The sequence below is a fragment of the Apiospora hydei genome (genome assembly GCF_038363865.1).
Source record: "Apiospora hydei strain CBS 114990 chromosome Unknown utg000005l_segment0_segment0, whole genome shotgun sequence".
NCBI classification, from domain to species: Eukaryota; Fungi; Ascomycota; class Sordariomycetes; order Amphisphaeriales; family Apiosporaceae; genus Apiospora; species Apiospora hydei.
In genome coordinates, this window is record NW_027117364.1 from 4,315,397 (window position 1) to 4,336,870 (window position 21,474).

A 21,474-nucleotide genomic window follows, 5' to 3' on the forward strand; every position below is an offset into this window, starting at 1 on the left:
CACAAATAGTTTATGCGTTTCCATCCCAGAGCGTACGCAGTTGCGTATCTGCAATGCACTTTACTCTTGCTTAGTGTGAGTAACTGAGCAATATAACCACACACATTGCATGGAATGAGTCATGGCCTCTATATAACCTATACATCATCCCACGGGGAACTAGCCGGCCCCCGTTGTGTTGCATAGCAACAACTGCAAGGGGCAGTCCATATGCTCACAATATATCCTTCGCATTATTGTGCAAGATATGCTGTGTCAGGGCTATCCTTCCTGCACGCCTGCGGCAAGACATCCAATCCCTGTCTCCCAGACAGACAGACCCCTAGTGCAACACACATCTTCTTCTTCTCCTCCTAGACTCTGCTGAAATCCTCCGCAGGCTCCCAACCGGAGGATCCTCCTGCGATGGTCTCCTCAGCGGAGGTGGGTCATCGCCCACCCCCCTCCAGGGAGAGGGGCCGATAACTACTGCACACGCGAAGAAGTGAAAGACGGAGGCTCCCTCTCCCTCTCTCTGGTAGCTAGCTCCAGATGGCGGCGGAGACGGCGCGACTAGCAGATCGCATGAAGAGCTTGAAAGGGGGACAGGGCACTGATATTAAATAAAGAGGCGCACTTGACTGTTCATATCTAGCTTGGGGGTGTCGGAGTTACTTATATATGCAAGCAGCAACAAGGCGTGATACGGATCAGCATACACTCGTATCTGTTCGTGCAGCACTAAAACAACCAACCATATCCGAGAATGAGCTCGCCATCCGTCTCCGCCCTGCTCGAGCGCATCGCCGCGGCCGGCAAGGCCTACGAGCACAGCCAAGAGCCCGGCTCCCGCGAGGACCTGATCGACCTCAGCCAGTCCCTCGTCGCCGCCCTCGAGATCCCCAGTGAATTCATCCAGCGCAGTTTCTGGTCCGAGGTAGGCTGATCTACTCTTGTCCACCTACCTTCATCGACTGGTGTTTACTACACACACACAGACTTGTATTATGTGTAACTAAGGATGCTCTACTAACACAACCATAACCAGCCCGCCAAATCCGCCCACATCCGCCTAGCCGTCGACGTAAACCTCTTCCAGCACCTCCGCGAAGCGGGCGCCTGCGGTCTGACCCCGGAGTCCCTCTCCCACAAAACGGGCCTCGACGTCCCGCTCCTCCAGCGCATCCTGCGCCACCTGACCGCGACCAAGCTCGTCGCCTTCCAAGACGGCAAGTGGCGCGGCACGCCCCTGACCGACGGCCTCGCCGAGCAAAGGTATCAGCACAGCATCGCCTTCTGCTACGACGTCGCGCGCCCCTCCTTCAACGGCTTCCCGGCCTACTTCAGGGAGACGGGCTACAGGCAGCCGACGTCCCTGACGGACGGGCCGTTTCAGGCCGCGCACGGGACCGACCTACCCTTCTTCGACTGGCTCGTCGCGACGCCGCCGCATCTGTCGCACTTCGACTCCTTCATGTCGGCGTACCGCGCGGGCAAGCCGGACTGGTGGGACTTCTACCCCGTCGCCGAGCAGCTCGTCGCCGGGTTCGAGCCCGGAAAAGACGGCAACAGCGACGCCTTCCTCGTCGACGTCGGCGGCGGCCGGGGCCACGACCTCGTCCAGTTCGCGCGCGTCCACGGCTGCCACCCGGGCCGCCTCGTGCTGCAAGACCGCGAGCCCGTCATCGCGACGGCCGAGAAGAGCAGCCGCTTCGAGGCCCAGGCCCACGACTTCTTCACGCCGCAGCCCGTCCGGTTCGCGCGCGCGTACGCGCTGCACTCGATCCTGCACGACTGGGGCGACGCGGAGGGCGTCAAGATCCTCGAGAACCTGCGGCCCGCGCTCAAGAAGGGCTACTCGCGCGTCCTGTTCAACGAGATCGTGCTGTCCGAGGAGAACCCGACGCCCGCGGCCACGTCCATGGACATGATGATGCTGGCGCACTTTGCGGTCAAGGAGCGGACGGAGCGGGAGTGGCGCGCTATCATTGAGAGCGCGGGCTTGAGGGTGGTGAAGATCTATAGCTACCCTGGTGTTGCGGAGAGCGTCATTGAGGCGGAGCTGGCTTAAGGGGAAAAGAGAGGGGTTTTTCTTTGGAGTTGTGTGTTTTGATTGACTAGCGACATAGAAGTACCAGTAATAATAGACATCACATCGGATAGAACAGAAAGAGAGTAACCGCCTATGTCACGTGGTCCTGGAGTTGGGAGTTGCTCATCGTCACAGTGATGGGTTTTACCGAGCATTAGTTCGATGCCAGAACCATTTCGTCTATGCGTGCTACTTACTACCTGAGAGAATAGGAATTCCGTCCTGCATCGTGTACTGTAGTAGTAGCGCAAATGAGACACTGGAGTAGTGGAATCGACATGTCGACGGCACACTGGAAAGATTCATGTGCCATCCGCCAGCAACCCCAAGTTGCAACCGTCACGACATATGCTGCCCGCCCCCTTTCCTGGCGGAAACTCACGAGAAAGTCGTCCTGGTTCAGCATCACCACCACCCCGCCATTCCTCATAATCCCCGAACCAGAGGCGAAACAGCGAACGACGATGCATGTCCATTCGGTATAACCCGAAACCCATCGCGCCGCTCGCTGCCCTGGTTCTCCCCCAAGTCGAAGTTGACCATTGACGGGAAGAGGCTTTGTTCAGCAGCCGGTGTCCGATCACCCAGTCAAGCAAGGTCAACAACAACCGCAATAAACAAGCCGGCTCCCGCACCCACGAGTCAGCTCCCCCACCGTCGTCCGATTGATCGTATTCTCTCATACCCTGGATTGGCAAGGACCGGGTCGGTCAGACATCCAAGTGAGATGCACACACACACCACTTTGGGGATGCGACATTGGCCAGCCGGGCAATTAGAATAAACTTTCCTCCCACCGGGCATGATCCCCGACCTCCACCGGAACCTTCTTTCTCCAACCACCTACCGACTCACTCCGCTCCCACAACTACCGAGACGGCAGCGGTTCTGTCGGACCCCTGGAATCAAACCAATATCTAACGGACTCCCTGTCTCGCTTGCTGCCCCATCCACTCTTGATCTATCCAATGCCTTCCGAGCCCCAGTCGACCACGGCATCTTGTGGAGGCTGGCTATTCATGCGACTCAACACGGCAGTTGAGGATTTCCAGCAGGGGTGTCCCAGGAAGGAGAACCTCTGCATTGCAGAATGATGCCAGGAAAACAAAGGAAATCTAGAGCGACTTGACAAACTCTAAAAGTCCAGTGATGGTGACCAGGGGTAAGGAGGGAACGGACAACAAGGTACCCCCTCTCTTGTTTCCTCGAGAACCTGCAGGTCATCGCGCCCAGCCCGACACCACACACACACAGTCTCTCTTCCTCACATTACAAACAAATCGTAATTGAACAAGGTACAATTCAAGACCTACAGTCCGTCTTGCGATCCAACCAGTAGTCGCATTGGCAACCCCTGAGTAACCAGTCGTCATTGTGCACTCTCCAACGCGCGAAGTGATCGTTCCGAGGTCGTGTTTGTTGGCGGCGAGTACCGTGGTTGGGCATATCCTTCCCATTCCTACATTGGCATTCAATACTTGCTTGATCACCGTCGCTGTCTACCCTGAGCGCGTCACCACACCGCGACCTAGGTGAGTTCACATGAGGCAGGGTGAGTTCTCGTCATCCCTCTCGCACCTCTCGCTGCAGCCCTTCACCCCAAAAAGACTCAAAGTGTGATCAAAATCGTGAAGTTCTGGTTATTATTGGTGCTGCTGACGCTGTTCTGGATTCGTACAATAATCTGTCCCCTCCCTCCCCCCAACCCACTGAGAGAGAGCCCGCAAGCAATCTTCTTTCATTTTGCTCGTCTCCCCCGTTACGATACGTTCGTTCGTTACGCCACGTCACGTTACGTTAAAAAAAAGAATCTTGCATCATTTCTGGGGATAGAGCACCACACCCTCGTACCCCCTACCGGCAATGTTTTCGAGGGTGTGCTTGAAGTGCTTTTGCTGCTCTCCACGCTCGCCGACTCCTGCTGGTTCGTGCCCAGGTTCGAGTGAATGAGCTCGATGAGGCCGTTGAGGTACTTCGTCGTGACCTGAGGTTCATCGTTAGTTCTTTGGACACCGCCTTCATGATCGAGGAACTGTGTACTTACCGACTCGTTCTGCTGGTCGAAATAGTACACATATCGATCAAGAATTTCCACAAAGAGCTCAATCGAGGTAGCCTGCTCCATGCAGCTGTCCGCCACACGAAGGGCACGCTGTAAGCACTCGAGCACGCGCTTGCCGTCGCGGTAGAGACCCTCTTCCGATTCGTCGGTCGCCTGGATGGGCGTGGCCCACCACAAGTGACTCGCCAGGTAGACGGCGCGGCACTGGTCCGGCTTCCTCAGGAGCTTGCTTCCGTGCAGGGCGCATTTCGTAATCAGGGTATCGTAGTTCTCCTTGCCAAAGTTCCTCGTCTGGTGAAGAGCGCTAGCAATAACACACACGGCTTGGAACTGGGCCTTGGAGTCGCTGATGGCCTCTTCGTACACTGTGAACGCCTGCGCGAAAAACTCGTAGGAGACTTCCTCGAAGCCGTTCATGTCCGCCGTCTGGCCACATGCGGAGAACAGACGCAGCGCGAGCTCGGCAGCCCCAGCCCCGTTCACCCTTGCGTAAATGCTCGAGATGGCAGAGTGCATGAACTTGTAAAGCGCAGACGACTGAGTTTCCCAGTTGTCCTCATAATGCTCGCGCGCCTTGAAGCGGCGCGCCAGCTTCATGCCCGCAGTGATTAGCGGCGGTGTGGTTGTTCGGATGCGCTCGTTGCCCTCGCCGTACGCCTTTCGTGTCATCTGCAACAGCTTGAACTGTGTGTCGTTGTTCTCGCTGTCCAACAGATGAACAATCCTGGCCAACCAGCCCTGTTCCTCCATCGTCTCATCCGTCTCTACCGCGCGACGCTGGGGGCCTCCGGGGTAACCAGCCGGAGGCTGAGAGCCTTCCTTGATTAACACCTTCAATACTTCTAGCACATTTTCAAGCTGGTCTGTCGTAGTAATTTTGGTGTGGTTGCGGAGAAGACTCCGGGCGACTTCGCCAGCCACAGCCCTTTTTGTCGGGTAGGTTTGTGACTGGAGAAGGGGAACATATGTCGGTAAGGATAGCGCAGTAAACATAGAAACATATCTCTTCAGCGGTGCTTGCAGAAGTGCCAAAAGGCTGGCTTGCGCCGGTGGCGAGTGCAGATCGGCACTGTTGGCATGCTCCCGCACCTTGTGGTTGGCGTACTCCAGCACCTGATCAACGTAGTCGAGCCGGTCGGGATAGATGTTGAGTGCCAGATTGGTAAGCGATACCAGTAGGGCGATAGTATCTTGTATCGGGAGATGTTGGGCCGTGACGAGATTGTTGACTTGATCGAAGAAGATCTCGTAGAGCTTGACATTCTGTGGTATCCCGCGCTCCTTCTTGGGCGACGCCTCTTCTGCGCCCGCTCCGCCATCAACAGCTGTCGTCTCGGTTTCTGCGATTGACGGTGCCGTTTCTGTTTCCGACTCGGCAGGCTTATCTTCCGTCTGCTTGGCAGAATCGCCGTTCGTCCGCTCCTCCCCGTTCGTGTCTGGCGCAGCCTCTGCGGATGGTTCTGGTTTTGACTCTTGTTCTTCCTTGGCCAGCTTGACCTTCTCGAGCAGTTTCGAAAGCGCCTCCTCCTCCATTTTGCCCTTGTCTTCATTGACTTCAGCTTGCGACTCCCGCTCCGCGTAAGCAGACAGGCGGTCCATCAGGCCAATGACAATAGCCTTGACATTGACATGGGGGTTGAGCCGCGACACGGCGCCCAGGAACTGGTCCAGGGTGTGAAGGTGGAATTCGTCGGGGAAGACCTGCGTGATGATCTCCAGAAGGTATTCCTGCGCCAGTACATCGCGACACTGGACAACCTGCTCCAACAACGGTCCCAAGATGCCATTGCTGTACGTCTCCAAATCCACCAACTGACTCAAACGCACGATGTTGCTGCCAACAAGGAGCTGCAGTTCCTTGCGCTCTTTGGTGCGCTGTTCGCGTTCCCTGGAGTGGCCCTGGTGCTGCAGTCGTACCCATAGCTTGTTCATTTCGACGAAGTTGGTGAGAATGAAGTTGATGGAATCTTGGAGGTTGCCCTCGGGGCCATCGCCTTCGCCGGTGGGGAGGAAGTCTCGGGCCTGGCCCGATAGGAAGTAGCGCAGGAAGAGGCCACGGATAGGGTGTTGGACGCCACGGCTCATATCCATCATGTCCTTCATCAGCTCCTTGACGGGGGCTTCGGGTATGGCCATGTAGGCGGTCCCGACCGTCATCATAAGGTACAACCGGGGAACGATGTTGCCTGCATACTGGACAAGCTCATATAGATCGGCGAGGTGGTTGTGGGGGTGGTTCTCCTTGAGATGGACCGAGAGGTAGCGGAGAGCGTCGAAGACTGCCATGTACAGCTCGTAGTACTGTTTGGGGCCCAGGCTGCTTGTCCTGAGTTCGCTGACGAGGGTCGAGCTATATGACGAATCGAGAGGTCAGCCAGGATAAGGAGGGCACTGGTGGCCGTCCGGAGTCCGGGTCGGCGGGCAGCCAGCCAGCCACCAGAGCTGTGTGGTATTGCATCATCATGAGGGTAGATGTAGATAGATAGTTGCGTACCAGCACTTAAGAGCATCCATAAGCTTCGAGGGCGTGTCAAGACATTTGCGCATCAGCACTGTTTGTTGGCGCACGGCGATGAGAGCATCTTCGAGCAGTCGCGCCTGGTCCTCGGGCGGCGCAGGCGTGTTCGACATGACGACGGTTACGAGGGCTGGGCAACGCGGACGGGTAGGTAACGACGGCGATCGACTTCCTGGGCGAGATGCTGGATCCGACCATGCATTGGAGGACTCGGGATTGGCGTGTCGATATTTAGAGCCGGATTGGTTTGAATAAAAGTGAGTAGGTAGGTGGAGGCGTGCGATTGCGCTGCTCTGTTTCCAATTGAAGGAAATCCGGGTGCCTTGGATGTCTCACTGGGGGGATATGGGAATAGTGCCGCCTCGTTGGGGGACTTTGAGGCTTAGGCTTCTGCAAATGGGAGCTTCGTCAACCTGCAATCGATGCACCCAATCCCTGCTCCGGTTGATGGTAGGGGCAGTCTGGACTTTGGACACTTGCTGTCAAATGCGTAAGCCACAGCTTCATTACATCAGCGTGCACGTGCACGGTTCTTCTGCGCTCCAGTGCACCCACCCAACCAACTTCCACTAAAACCCACTACGCAGGGTCGCTAGGTTACTGCTATCCGTCCCGCTGTTCGTTGTCAACATTGCAGTCATTCAATTGGTGGCATACACCAAGTCGTTTTCATATCTGCATATAACGATTTATTGAAATGTAAATAGATTTAATAGTTAAATAGTAGTAATGTATGTACTGTTGCCCCATTATGTGTAGTCGGGTAGTAGGTGGTAAGTAAGTAATTCCAACGCATTCTAATAAGCCCATCCCTCATTTGTTGCTTGGTAAGGCATAGCCAGCAATGTAAATGTAAGAAAAGCCCATTCGACAAAAACTGCCAGTAAATGCCCACCCTTCTGTTGATTCTCCGCCGCGGAGAGAGTGTGTGTAGTGTGTTAAGACAAAGGAAAAAGCAACAGAGACCGTAAACAAATCCAAAATGTCCCAGGGGTATACTTGCTTAACGCCACAGTAAATGCATGCATCCATCAACCACATCCAACGTATCCTGCGTGTCCCGGCACTGGCTTAGTCTCAAGAAGCCCGGTTCGTGTTCAGCCTATCCAACACCACCCCTTCCTCCTCCAGTACGCCGTTGCTCTGCAAGACCGTAACGGTCTCGTCCTCTTCATCTTCTTCTGTCACCTCGCCCCGCTCTTCCTTAAGGATCCGCCTCAGCTTTTCCTGGATGACCGGGTCCTGCTCGAGCTCCTGCCACATCTCGAGGTGGAATTCCTCGAGGCTCTTGTCCGTCTCCGACTTCTTCCACGGCGGCCACCGCCACAGGCGAGCCAGGATCATGTTGCGCTTGACGGCTCTGTATACGAGCTCCACGGTCATCAGCAAGGCGACGACAATGATAAGCGTCAGCCACCAGATGCCGTCGCCTCCAAAAGATCTAGTGAAACCACCGCGCACAGCGTACGGGCTCACGCCTGGATTGTAAATGCCGCCCAGGAGCGCGCACCAAACCCACCATCCGATAATCGTGATAGCAAAGCCAATAAGGATAACCTTGGTTTTCGAGTGTGTTTCGATGATACTAGAAAAAAAGTATTGGTTAGCTTCATTCGAGGCTCAGAATTGAGTAGAGTGACAAGAGCAACTCACAAGAGCTTGTAATTGATCCATATCACGTTCGCCGTGAAAGCCAAATTGCCGAGCGCAAACAGGTTCTCATCGTCCACCATGCCCATCACACCACCGTACCCAGCCCAGACGGCGAACCAGACACCAATGCCCTCAGCAGCGCCAGCGACCATCCAGCCGATGTACTTGCGCACGTTGAGCCCCGTGTTGCGCTGTCCGTAAACATACAGCCCGGGATGGCGAGCAACGTCTGGGCGTCGAGGTCCTGGTCGAACATAGCCGGCAAGATGACCGCCAAACTGGTAAACAGGATGTTGAAGACGGTCAAGCTGGCCATTTCGTAAAGCGAAGTGCCCGTATAACCGTTGTAGCGCTGGTACAGCGCCGTGGGCAGGTAAAAGTACATCTCCTTCCAGAAGGTCGCGAGGATGAACTTGGCGGTGCGGACGTAGTTCCAGCGGCCGTGCACGAGAAGCAATCTCTGGAGGAAGCGGAACTGCGCGATGGCGTAATCGGCGACACGGGCCGCTTGGAGGCCTTCCTTGCCAGAAATGCCGACACCGACATGGGCGGCCGAGATCATCGCCAGATCGTTCGCACCGTCGCCGATGGCAAGCGTGAGCGCGCCGGGAATGCGGTGGCGGATGGCCTTGACGATGTCCGACTTTTGCGCCGGCGATGCTCGACAGCAAATGACGGAGTCAATCGTGGGGATGAGCGTGTAAAACAGGTTCCTCACAATGGGATCCTGCTCAACGACGCCAAGCGTATGGCCGTCAATGACCACAACACTGTGAATGCATCCAGTACGGATATCCTCCACAATCCCAAGAATTTGTGCTTCGAGGCCGCCCCTTGGTAGAATCCAGGACGAAGATATCAGACCCCGGGCGGCAAATACGGGCGGAGTGCGCAATATTAATGGCAGTCTCGCGTTTATCACCCGTAAGCATCCAGATCTTGACGTTGGCCCGGCGGAGCTTCTCGATGGTTTCCGGGACACCGATTTGCAATTTGTCTTCGATCGCAGTGGCGCCAACCAGGTCTAGAGACTGCTCGATCATCTCACCCGCTTCTTCAATCAGTTCCTGGCGGTTCACTAGACTTGTGGTGGCATCGTTGTAGACCTTGCGCCATGCGCGGTATTCGAGTGGCGCTATGAACTTGCGTGCGAACAGAAGGGTACGAAGACCCTCCGAAGCAAAATCGTCCAAATGTTTGAAGCAGCGCGTGAAAACAGCCGAGTCGTCATTGATCAGAGGGTCATTGAGAAAGTCGAACCTGTCGTCCTCCATGGGCGATGGCATCGCACCATGCACAGACAGCGTCTTGGAGATATCAAACGACACCGTTCTGACACCGAGAGACGGCCGCGGCTTGTCATCAGAGTGCCGGAGCTTGAACATCTCGACGGACTGGCTCCGCTCAATGGCCGGTCGCTTCTTGGATAAGTTTGTTTGTGACGAGCGCGCACCTATACTCTTGCGGCTGAGGGTCATGCTTGGACGGCCGCCAAAGCTGTTCCGCGGCTCCAGCTGCTCGCTGCGTCGCAACATCTCGTGTTCCAGATCGGCACTTTTCCGAACCTCGTTGGCCTTCATGAGAGCCAGGTTCGCCAGCTTGAGGCGTGGCAAGATAGCCGAGTCAGCGCCCTTGCAGATGAGACAGATCCTGCCGTCCGGGTACCGCACGACGATGGACATGCGCTTTCGTGCACTGCTGAACTCAATGATATCCAGGATTTCGTAGATTTCTGTCCTGTCGTCTCCGTCGAGCCCGGTAATCTTGAGTGTGATGGTTTGAGCCGATCGGTGGGCAACAAGGTACCCAAGCTCCTGCGCAGCGCGTACGAGCGCAAGCTCATCCGGCGAAGACGCCTGAAAATCGATTATTCCGTCCTTGACCTCGGGCAAACAAGTATGGCACAGCGCCATCGACAGTATGTAGTCGCGGGCCTTCCTCGAGAAGGGGGAGGCGGGTCTCAAGCGGATGTATTCGAGCAGATCCACTGTTGTGACATCTGGCTGCGGGCGGTCTGGCCGGCCGGTAGATCTCCATTGTGAGGAAGACCTGCGGCTTTGAAACGAGGGTCTCTGGGGAAATTCCGGGAAGTGATAGTAATAGCGACTGGTGAGGTGACATTGTGCTCCTCATCTTCCGCAATGCATCGCGTAACTTCCCGGGATTTCCGTGGTATCATTTTGCCCGATTCCCTCGTCGCCGTAGGAACAACGGGTTCGGTCGGTTCCTCCTTCTCCAGATCCATCTCGTGTAACCATGAAGTCCCGGCGATGCTCACTTTTCGAAATTTCATAACGTTCTCCGTCAGGGTACCAGTCTTGTCGGAGAAGACGTAGCTAATCTGACCAAGGTTCTCCAGAATGGTGTTCGTGTTACATCGAGCCGGGGTATCCGTGGCTTCGTCGTACATCTCGATATCGTTGTTGAGCATAAGCATCTGTCCGATTTTGACGATTTCCAGACTAACATAAAGCGCCAGCGGGATGACGTTATTGAACTGAATTGCGAAACCGATGATAATTTCCTTAAAAGGTACGGTAGCATCCTTCAAGTACCACGACCTGCTCTCGTTCGGATTCTTCCAGATAAGGTAGCCCATCGAGCACCCCACCGATAAAACAATCACATAGATCGCCAAGGTAATAACAATTTGATTCGAAATCCTCTCCAGCGCGGGCTTCTTGGCCTTGGGATGCTGGTTGGCGTTCAGGCGGATCTTGCACTCCTCGCCGGTATTGATCACCATGCCGATGGCGTGCTCGGTGTTCCTCAATGTGCTACCACGGTACACGACTTCGTTCGAAGTGACCGGCATGCTCCTCCCGTCAACCGTCACCTTACCCTCGAACCGGTACAGGTCCGGGTTCGGGTCCTCGAGGACAAACTCTCCGCTCACTCCGCGGAGCGCGGCAATCGAGTCGCATCCCTTGAAAGCACCCACCGAACCCTTGCTCTTCAAGTTGGTCTCTCCATCCAGGGCCATGGTGTCGATGTATGCCAGCCCATTTTCTCCAGTCGCATGCAGGAGTACGATATCGGCCGGTACATCATCATCACGCGACAATCGAACAATATCGCCAACCCTAATGTTTCTCCACTGGATCTTGTTCCATTGATAGTCGTCGTCGAGATCGTGCTCTTCTTCTTCCAACTCTTCTTTTAACGCATCGACATCTTGCTGGGCCCTTTTGCCTCGTTTGAACCACGCTCGACTGCTCTTCTTCGGCGCAGGCGTCTCATCCGGCTTTGGCCTGCCCAGCACCCGGGCAATATTCGCATTCTCCAACGTATCGAGTCGGTGTCGCTTGTAATCATCGTATCCCTCCTTGAACACGGTCAAGAGCACGAAGAACAACAGCGGCAGGATGGTCGTGAAGTTTCCCGTCGTACTCAGGCCCGGGATAGTCTGCGGTACACCAACGCAGAGGAAATAAAAAGTTGGCCAGGCGCGTGAACTGGAAAATTAGCTGCTTCGGCAGGAAATCGTATACGTTGTAGCGAGCGGTCCGGATCGAGTTCGAGATGTACGGGTTGGCCCGTCGCTCGTCGATGAGCGCCTCGTCGTGCTCGATGCGCAGGGGCACATGGCGCCCATCCTGGGACGGCGGCAGGGGTTTCTGGCGCAGCACGCCCTCGATGAAGTATTTCTGGTACCAGGCGGCCGAGTGGTCGGAGACGCACGCGCGGATCTTGTTCACGCTCTTCTTGGTTCGGCTGGCCGCGGCCACGGCGAGATTGCTGGACTGTTTTTCGTCGGTTCGGTCGTCCTGGGAGGAGGTCTTCCCGACCGCTTCTCCCATCATCGTCGCCAAGCAGAGCGGGGACAGTTGTTTCGATCGCCAATTGCCCTTTCCTCTGTCCGAATCATTGGCGCAATATCCAAAATAACGTCCTGGTGAGGGAAGGGAATGGGACAAAATTTCTCTCGTTCAGAATCCCGGGCAGCGGATTGGGAACGCGCGGACCAAGCGGGGGCCCTGGGTAATGAAGTAATCGTCAAGTCTCCGGGAGGGCCGGCTTAGATTCGACCCAAAAACGAACGTGCGGATCGCGAGCCACTTTTCAAGGGGGTTGACCGCGTCCAAAAGGAATTATCGGTTCTCTCAGTCCAAAATGCCTAACAGCGACTGTGCCAAAAATCTCAAACGAGCGTTGGATGAGCGGCTGCAACAAAAATCCTCATGGTGAAAGTAGGTGTGCGTCTAGAGGAACCTAGACAGTTGACAAGTCGAAGTAATGGGCAAGCAAAGCAAACGAACGAATGGAATGAGCGGCGGACCATCTAATCCATAACACTTGGCCATGCATGGCAGGGATTGTTACATAGGATCGGGACAGGATGGGTTTAGGATGGGGATAAGGAATTAATGGAAAAATGCATGCCAAGTCCAGACGAACCGGATTACAGCAGCACCAATGACCGCATTACATGCCCGTCCTGGCTTGGTTGGCCCGCCTGCCGCCTGCCGGGGACCCGTCAGAAGATAGCCTTGGCGGGATGGCGTTCTGAGAAATCGCCAATTGACAAGTCGCCCGCCGCCAAGGAGCCCAGGGATGCAGTAGCCGCCAGTAGCTTTGCTCGGCCTGGGCTGGGCTGAGCTGGGCTGCAATTGCCTACCCCTGTCCCCTAGCATCCTAGCTAGGTAGCCAACATGCCAGCTAGCTCTTCTGCAGTTTGCTTTGCTGGCTTCGCTGTAAAATAAAATAAAATAAAGTAAAGAAATAATCAATGCACTACACGTGGGTTGAGCCGCTCCGACGTCAGACATGCATGGATAAGCCTCATTAATACGAGAGGCCCAAACGCTCCTCAGCTTTTGAGTTGCCAGAATGCCATTCGTCAACTCTAGAAGTCCAAATAAGCATAACCAAACGATTCGTGCTCCAGTAGTTTCACGCCCTGAGCGTTTTCAGAACGTTTCAATCGACTGGCCTACTGATTTTAAGGTTGTCAAAGCAATCGGGCCCGTGTCATTTCAACAGCATCCTGTCTCACTCGAGTCGCGCCGCGTCGCGCCGCGAGAATGCCATTGGAGGCCGGTGTCAAACATGCAGTTCAGAACCCCCATATCAAAGCAGTAGTTTCAAGACAGTGTAGGTAGGTATGGTGTTGTAGTATTATGAGGGGGTATTGTGAATCATCGACTAGACGCCGTGCTTGCAATGGCTGGCCAAGCGAATCCTGTAGCCCACAGAACCTCCCGTGCTCCCATACTATACGCAGTGTGACAATGGAAGCTTAATGATCCGGCAATTCCGTTTCAATCAGTAAGTAGACATGCATCTATTATCAAGGCCACGAAAAATGACATGTTCACGTGCTCAGTGCCAAGCAAGCATCAACTGCAAGACCGACTCTGCATATCTTGGTTAGCCGGTTTCTCATGGAAAGAAAAACAAAACAAAACAAAGAAATGGTCAACTTACCGCCCTTCTTTCTGGTACACCACATCACTAATGATGTCTCTGTCAAGATCGGGGAACATCCCAGCCAGGGTCTCAACCACGTTATGGTGCTCGGCTCGTGAGACGCGTTGCGCTTCTGCAGCTTCGGCACTAGCCTGCCTGGCGGCCGCTTCCTGAGCCGATAGCTGCAATCGCGAGTCAAGTGAAGTTGTGTTTTCACCGCTAGCAAGTGGGCTCGGCCTAGATGGTGCCGCATCTTGCTGTGGTGAACGCGCTGGTGAACTAGGTCCGGCTGTACTAGGTTCGTCAGAGAACATGCGACCTATTGTCGACAACGGCTTTTGTATTGTGCGGAGCAGGCCAGTAATGGCCGCCCCATCGTCCGACTGGTCGGATGAGATAGACCTCCGTGGTGTCCCTGGGGATTCGGCATCCATCGACGGTCGCGCAGAAGATTCTGCGCCCGAGCTCATTCCAGTCTTTTCTGACTGCTGTTCCGCTCGAGGAGAGGAGGCTTCCTCCGCTCGGTGCCTCTCCGCGATGGCAGACACGGCGGTTTCGACGTTCTTCTCAAACTCCTCATCGGTGATGGTAAGTGTGGTTCGGTCCATGTTCTCGACGAACTGAATAGCCCCCATCTACATCCAAGTCAGCGTTGGTCATCACTCATATGGAAAAATGAAGCGTCACTTACAAGAGAAGAAAGATAGTAGCCGGCCTCCCCGCCTAGCTTTTCCTGGTTACGGAATCGCAGTATGTATTGCACGTTAGAGACCAGGTGGTCGGGGTTGCATTGCAGCACCACGTAGATCAGCAGAGGCATGAAGGAATCTGCAGACGTATCCGACTTCGCATTTTTAAGCAGTCCTAGAAACGTTAGTAAAGGAGATGAGATATTGTCGTCGCGTGGAATCTACCTACCAAAGATGACCTTGCAGCAGTTAAGCACGCATATGATCTTGTCTCTGGGTGCTCGGTATGACCTGATTTTCAAAAGTTCTATAAATGTGAAGTTAGCAGAGAGTTGCGTCCAAAAGGGTAAAGAACAGCATCTCAAACTGACCTTGCTGAGCCAAGTTGAGAAAACGCTTGCCGCTTTCGCTGACTGGCGGAATATCCAAATGCTCTTCTCTAACCCAACCGTAAATGTTGATTTTCTGTGTGAGAATCTCGTCTCGTTCTACATCCTCTTGATGCTGACCTCTCCGACCGGGGCCCATCGGCCGTTCGCCGCCCCGGCGCCTGGGTTTCGCGCCAGGGATAGGCTGAGGAGGTGGTATCGCTGGCGAGAAGGTTTGGGTATATAATCGATTCATAACAAGTTTTTCCATGCCCTCCCTTGCATTATCGAACTCGGCATCCGACACGTCTCTCCACACTTCGCATTGTCCCATCTTGTTCGCAATAAAAGCCAGGAAATCGCCGATAATTTTGACCTGTTCATGAACCATCCATTGTCGCTTGCCAAACTCCTGCAGGAACGACTTCAGATACCTGGCCACTGGGTCGGCCTTCTTCTTCTGCAGTTGCTCGAGGAAACGGTGAAAGTCGAAAGGGAGGCTTGGCTCAGGTTCAGGTTCTGGTGGGGGAGGTCGGTGTACTGTTGACGTAGGCGACATTGGGGGTCCGAAGCAGACTTCTCATCGGAAGGACCATCCTTGGGTGGTACCGGGGGTCCCTGTTCGTCGGTTTCCCGTTCCTTCGTCTTCGAACGAACACTGGCAGGGGATTGAGAGCTGACACGCAGCCCTTGTAAATCTTGGATCTGCTGTGCGATACTAGGAGCAAGAGGTTCAAGACTAGATTTCCGAGGCGGGTGCTGCGCTGGTGGACTGCCCAAGAAGGGGGAGGCGAAGGGAGAGGCGATTTCCAGACGAGGACTCATAACTTCGTCGACATCGGGTCCGCCACCCTCCTCGGGAAACTGCTCCATGATGCTCTGGATTTCCGATCTCGAAGCGCCTTCTTGATCATCCTCGCTGGTGAATCGGCGATCGTCGTAGCCAGCATCTGACCGCGTCGGGGATACCTCAGAGCCATGGTGCTTGGATTTGTGTGCCGAATTCGTCCTCGAGGGTGGTTTAGAGCCGGCGGGTGTCGGGGGTCGGGTCGACGTAGGGAGGTGTGTCAATCGTCAAGAACTGGTGTCGGCCCGGCTTTAAGGTTGCAACGGAGGAATCCATTGGCTCTGTTTTGGTAGCCATATCGCCAGATGGTGGTTCTCCGGACAAAGGAGCCTTGACATCTGCGGGTTGGTCTTTGGCGGGAGGGGAAGGGGGCGCATCAACGGTCTTGGTCTTTTCCCCTACATTGATGAGATCACTGCTGGTAGGCTGAGTTTGGGGACCAGCAGCGCTCGGTAGGCCAGGGTTTGGGGCTTGGACTTCATCTTTGACTTCGGGTGCCGGTTTCGCAGGCGGTGCTGTAGATATGGAGGTGGCCGTCGGTACTGTTTCATCCGGTTTTGTTGGTGATGGCTCGGGGGGTGAGATGGGCAGCTCCGCCTCGGTTTGTTTGCTCATATTGGGGTCATTATAAGCTGTGCTTTCAGCAACCGATTGACTCGAGGGTTGCGAAGGTACAGAAGAAGCCTGCGAATGTTCTGGGGGAGGCATACAGGGGCATAGACAGCCCACCAGCGTCTCGGCGTTGCGTTGATGGGTGTTTGGGGTATGTTCCGGTTATCGTTATCTGACTTGGCGCAGTTCAAGGAAGGGGTCCTTTTGTGGCTGCCATTGTTGAAACGTGGCTTACCGCAGAGCTGCAGGCCTAGCACGAGCCACAACCTTGAAATCTCCACCCGAGGTTCTTACGTAAATACAATTATGCTGCTTCCGACCGACCCCTAACCCCTTTTCTTCAACATGGATGGTGTCTGAGAATCTCAACTCATGACCTACGAGATCCCAGTAGATCACATGAGCTATTCTAGCTATCGGATATTTCATCATGTATTGATTAGCTGAGAGCAGGTTCGGCAATGGCAATGGTAGGAGAGAGCACAGTATTGATGTTGTCCAAAAGCCCAGCAGATTGTGGACAAGCCTAAATCTTTCGTTATAATAGTAATAACACTGTACAGGTATTCCTTCCTCAATAATTACAAATTCAACCTCCGCTCGCAGGAGAACAGGAAACATAGAAAATATGCGTAGGTCTTCGAGGGAGCGTCCCAAGTTGGTGGGTAGCCTGAGCACACCACCTGAAGACCTCATCTTATGTTGCAAGGTGTTAATATGCAATGATATAATAATAGTGCACCGATGGCATTTTTAGGAAATTCCAGCACCTAGCTTAGCAATGGCCATACCAAGTCCAAGCCCACACCCTCAGGACAAAGCCCTTTTGTCTCCTACTCTGTCGGAAACAAATGCCTTGTGAAAACTGATCTTTATCATGTTTTGTATACAAAGAACACATTTGTATATATACAACAGAGATAGTGTACCAACCGCCTCCATGGACGAATGGTAGTAAATACCCAACACAATGTGGCACGGCCTTCTTTCCAGCAACTTGCCCGGCATTGCTAACTTGTTCTCGTTGTACAAAACACCGCCGACTTGTTTCGTCTGAGATCCACAGAGAGGGAATATACTGTTACCGTCCCGTCATCATGTGTTTCATGATCAAGCGATACGCGGCGTGCGTGGTCTTTGGTCATTGCATCAAGGAAATGCCGTCGTACGACCGAGATACCTGCAAGCAGGCGAGAGCCGAAGGCGCCTTCGGGTTTTGCAAAGAAGTCAAGGCCAAATTTGTTCCCGAGTTCACTTGCCCCTTCTGTCCAACCTGTTCCAGCATGGAAGACTGGTTGTTCAGCAGGGCAAAAGCAAGCGTGGCATCAAACCGCGCCGCTGGCCGGTTTGAGAAGCCCATATTTACAGAGGCACTGCTAGTACAGTTCCGCGGGATGATAGATGCGCCTGATCATGCCCCGGTGGCTACGGTCGCCACGCTGACCAGCCGGATGGAGACATGGGCTGTTGCCAGTATAGAGGAACAGCAAGCCGAGCTAGCGGGGAGCTGGGTCGACCGTCAGATACGTTTGGCCAGTGATCGGGTAAGTATGGAGGGCATGACTGAGCAGTTCGCGAGCTGGGTGACCGCCGTATACAGGTTGAGTCTCGTCGAGGACGCTATCTTCCTTGCCAAATGCGAGCAGGATGAACATCGCCTCCAGCTTCTGCGCATGCTAGCCATGGACGCCGAGGTTCTCGGCTGCTACAAGGCTAGGCTAGAGTATCTTGGAGCCTGGCAGTTGTTCTTGTCCTTCGCCGGGATAGACTGAAGCTAGAGATAAAGACGCAGAATGACGACAGCAGTAGCATAATAGAGACATGATGGTAATTTGTTAGCATACGGAGCTTATAACGTTTGTAGGCATAATTCTATCTCTATAAAGGTTAGTCTTTTATTATGTTTCTAGTTTCTCCCTTTCGCATCTAATGGTCACAGATTAGATAGACCGGTGACAAAGGTTACCAGCCCCTAACTGCGTCGTTGCTTCTCGCTCTGCAGCGGCTGCCTGCCTACATGCCTACAATAACGGCCAATCGAGGCGGATCACCCAGACGGTCAACTTGAACCAGCTATACCCTCCATTTCTCTTCCCTTCCAGCTTTCTGCCTAAGTTGGCACTCTTTCCCACTGATACCCTCTCTCTTCACCCCTTCGTCACAATCCGAACCCGACTTTGAGTGCGAGGATACCACTGTGCATGCGAAAGCCCTGGACTAAGCCTGCCACCTAATCTTCCAGCACTCCGCTGCCAGCTCTGCATACAAAACAGGCTACGCTTTAGGAATCCATTACCGACCCCCAAAATTGAGATGTGTCAGCCTTCGAGCCCTTGTGCTCAAAGGCTGGAGCAGGATCAGGCACCACCTCGGCCTCTGTTGGCGGCCATGTCGAATGCGTTATTTTCATCTTGAACTCTGGGGGGGCCCAGCCGTGAGGGTTATAGTAGCGAATGCTTTTGTCCTGGGGGTCCGACTCCTCCGTACTCTTTTCCGGGTTCCTCTCGCTCGAATCGAACCAGAAATCGACAAGATCGGCGAGCCGCACCCGATACAAGTCGCACATGGAGCCGTCATCGGGGTAGTACGGACCTTGCCGGGGCACGGGCTGCGCCTCGACCATCTTGACCCAGAAGTCGCGCAGCCGCGGGTAGAGCTCGGCCGGCGACGCGGGCACGCCTTGCAGCTGCTCGACGGTCTCGGCGTCGAGGAGGATGCACGCAAAGAGCCGCGAACTGCAGGGCTCGAGGTGGCGAAAGCGGAAGTTGGCGGGCCTTTGGCTTCGCTCCGTCGCCGGGGGATGGAACATGTCGAAGCGTTCCTGCGCCCACCGGAGGAAGTAAGCGCGGACTTGGTCGACGGTGGCGTTGGCGAAGAGGTCGCGGTCCTCGAAGACCTCGTTCACGAAGCGCCTCTCGAACTCGTCTTCGATCCGCCGGTCCGCCATCTTGGCCATGTCTTCGGGCCAGCCACCCAATTCCACGAATAGGTCGATTTCCCCGTTTCTTCTGGCGATGTCGTGTTCACCCATGGCCTGAACGGTACGTCGGATAGCGGACAGGGCGGTCTGGACCTTAGCGTCCCATCCGTCGCCGTACACGGTGCGGATGATAGTGTAGCCCCAGGTGCGGCTGCGATAAAGACCTTCACGCTGGGTGAAGCCGGATAGGAATGCCGCAAAGTCATGGAAACGTTCGAGAGGTTTATGCATGGCATAGGGCATCTTTTTTCATCTCCGGGGTCGGCTTCGGTTGGTTTGCCAATGCCCTTTTGATGACATCAACATCTCGCCGTACCTCCTCTTCTGTCTCGAATCGAAGAGCACTGTCATGCTGGCTGATGGTAGCATCACCCATAGGTGGGAGTGCAGTCAAATGGCTCTCCATGCCGTTTTGTGGTACTTGCTCATGATGGGAGACAGTCAACTGGGAACATCGGGCGGGCCATTGCCTTTTTTTGTACCAGAAGCAAGTGCCCTCGGAGAAGATAGCACGGACTTCAATTGACTGAACAGGCAGGGGACAGTTGACAGTAACCCTTGCGATAAGGTGGTTATCCACTTGGAGTACTATATATATACGTGGACCTACAAATTACGATAATAAGTAATCCGGGAATCTTTATTATCCATCTCAAGCCCGCACTACTCAGACGCAGATAACGCCATTACACCAACAACTATGCTGTCGGCACCCCGAGGGGTCGTCGATGCAGTAGAGTGCAACCTGGCAACCAAACTGTCTCTTCCCAAGCCCCTCCGCTTCCTCCCCCTTCTCATTCTGCCATTACGTCACCTGTTCGAGCTTGGCCGCCAGCTTAGCGGTGGGCAAAACCTCAGGCGGCGGGTTCAGCAACAGCTCCTCAGGCACCGCATCAGTGTCGCCGACGGTGGCGAAGTGAGGGCGCTCCGCCTCAGTCCGCTCGGCGCCCGCGAACCTCTCGAGAGCGGCGAAGTACGTCTCGAGCTGGGCGCGGGTCAGACGCGCAGCGTCCACCACTGTGCCGTTGGCGTGGTAGGATCGGTAGATGCCGTCCGGGTCGACGCTGGCGAAGCCGTAGTTGTGTTCGGCCCTCAGTAGATTAGGTAGCGCAGCATTGAGTGGGATTTCTCTGGTTCGAGGAGACTAGGCCGGCTAGTTATTCTCGATTCGCATGCACACAGAACCTCCAGGAATACTGATAAACAAGCTTACAACCACGGTGCCTTGACTAACAGAGGCAGCAATTCCAGCTTAGAGAGGGTTATGTTGATATGAAGACTATAGACCTGATGTCCCAAGTCAGAGAGGCAGTCAGCCGGGTTTTATACACAACATCTTGCCTCCTTCTCTGTCCTTGGTGTCGCGGAGAGCTCAATGATGCACCGACTTAAACTTTACAACAGTGATCATTTTACTCCGTCTCTAACCGCATGATCTCCCCTTAACCCTTTCTAGATTATTGATTGTTACAAAGAATCACTTTACTCCAATCAGACGTGAGATGTATTGCAGCAACTGCAGTAACCTTTGCGGAAGGTTTCAGCATTCACCACACGTGATATTGACATCCATTTGTCTAAGCGAAGGTATGACCAGTTCTTAATTTGTATTCTTAACTCAGAGGCCTCATGCTACGTCTTCGCTATTTATGTTTGATCTGTGTCGTGAATCTTGCGAAGAGGACTGACACTGCCCCCAAGGAAGAAATAGTAGCGGCCAGATGAAATAGCGATCGGTACGATGATGAGAGATTCTACTATATTTTTATGAGTGAGGCGTATATTCATAGAATGATGGACGGAGAAACAGTCCGCGAACACCTTTCTTCTGGCCAGGGATAAAGGCGGATGTTCGAGATTCGTCAATCGCAAGGCACAGGGGTGTATGGCAGTACATGGAGGCGGGTCGCGTATATTTGAAGTCGATAAATATTTTGAACTCGCGTTTGATTACATACGAAGAGTGCAAATCTTGACCCATGTCGAACTGTGTCAACCCCCTTGCATTTTCTAGAAGAAGACTATACCAAGATGACTTCCCTATAATCCGCTTCCAGGAAAAGACTGGCGGCATCCTCTCTAGCAGTGAACCACCCAAGCCATGCAAACAAGCCATCAGCGGTTTCGTGCAGGATTATACCTTCCATAACACGATCAAAGCCCTGGCCTGAACGTGACTCTCGATCTCGATCCTCATATTGACCTCGATGATAGATGGCCTTGCTATGAGAGCTCGTTGGTTGCGATACGAATGCTACGGACATT

At 54.2% G+C, this 21,474-nt stretch overlaps 7 protein-coding genes across 7 annotated transcripts; 2 read left to right on the forward strand and 5 right to left on the reverse strand.

Annotated features, from left to right (window-relative positions):
* Positions 1-745: 745 nt before the first annotated feature.
* On the forward strand, positions 746-2,050 carry PG997_006827 (O-methyltransferase; the record flags this gene model as incomplete). Its single annotated transcript, XM_066811142.1, has 2 exons — positions 746-916; positions 1,028-2,050. The coding sequence occupies 2 exons, from the start codon at positions 746-748 to the stop codon at positions 2,048-2,050; spliced, it is 1,194 nt and encodes a 397-aa protein (XP_066670065.1).
* A 1,838-nt stretch (positions 2,051-3,888) lies between these two features.
* Positions 3,889-6,764, reverse strand: PG997_006828 (vacuolar protein sorting-associated protein 35; the record flags this gene model as incomplete). Its single annotated transcript, XM_066811143.1, has 3 exons — positions 3,889-4,055; positions 4,112-6,483; positions 6,628-6,764. The coding sequence occupies 3 exons, from the start codon at positions 6,762-6,764 to the stop codon at positions 3,889-3,891; spliced, it is 2,676 nt and encodes an 891-aa protein (XP_066670066.1).
* Positions 6,765-7,728: 964 nt separating this feature from the next.
* On the reverse strand, positions 7,729-12,107 carry PG997_006829 (uncharacterized protein; the record flags this gene model as incomplete). Its single annotated transcript, XM_066811144.1, has 6 exons — positions 7,729-8,236; positions 8,305-8,533; positions 8,584-9,074; positions 9,169-10,376; positions 10,424-11,710; positions 11,796-12,107. 6 exons carry the CDS (start codon positions 12,105-12,107, stop codon positions 7,729-7,731), a joined length of 4,035 nt encoding a protein of 1,344 aa, XP_066670067.1.
* Positions 12,108-13,618: 1,511 nt separating this feature from the next.
* PG997_006830 (uncharacterized protein) lies at positions 13,619-16,232 on the reverse strand (the record flags this gene model as incomplete). The annotated part of the gene is made up of 7 exons (XM_066811145.1): positions 13,619-13,661; positions 13,732-14,348; positions 14,405-14,577; positions 14,632-14,709; positions 14,774-15,310; positions 15,364-15,779; positions 15,853-16,232. The coding sequence occupies 7 exons, from the start codon at positions 16,230-16,232 to the stop codon at positions 13,619-13,621; spliced, it is 2,244 nt and encodes a 747-aa protein (XP_066670068.1).
* Positions 16,233-17,326: 1,094 nt separating this feature from the next.
* On the forward strand, positions 17,327-18,001 carry PG997_006831 (uncharacterized protein; the record flags this gene model as incomplete). The annotated part of the gene is made up of 1 exon (XM_066811146.1): positions 17,327-18,001. The coding sequence occupies one exon, from the start codon at positions 17,327-17,329 to the stop codon at positions 17,999-18,001; it is 675 nt and encodes a 224-aa protein (XP_066670069.1).
* A 509-nt stretch (positions 18,002-18,510) lies between these two features.
* On the reverse strand, positions 18,511-19,440 carry PG997_006832 (uncharacterized protein; the record flags this gene model as incomplete). The annotated part of the gene is made up of 1 exon (XM_066811147.1): positions 18,511-19,440. One exon carries the CDS (start codon positions 19,438-19,440, stop codon positions 18,511-18,513), a length of 930 nt encoding a protein of 309 aa, XP_066670070.1.
* Positions 19,441-20,014: 574 nt separating this feature from the next.
* Positions 20,015-20,642, reverse strand: PG997_006833 (uncharacterized protein; the record flags this gene model as incomplete). Its single annotated transcript, XM_066811148.1, has 2 exons — positions 20,015-20,339; positions 20,638-20,642. The coding sequence occupies 2 exons, from the start codon at positions 20,640-20,642 to the stop codon at positions 20,015-20,017; spliced, it is 330 nt and encodes a 109-aa protein (XP_066670071.1).
* Between the last annotated feature and the right edge of the window lie 832 nt (positions 20,643-21,474).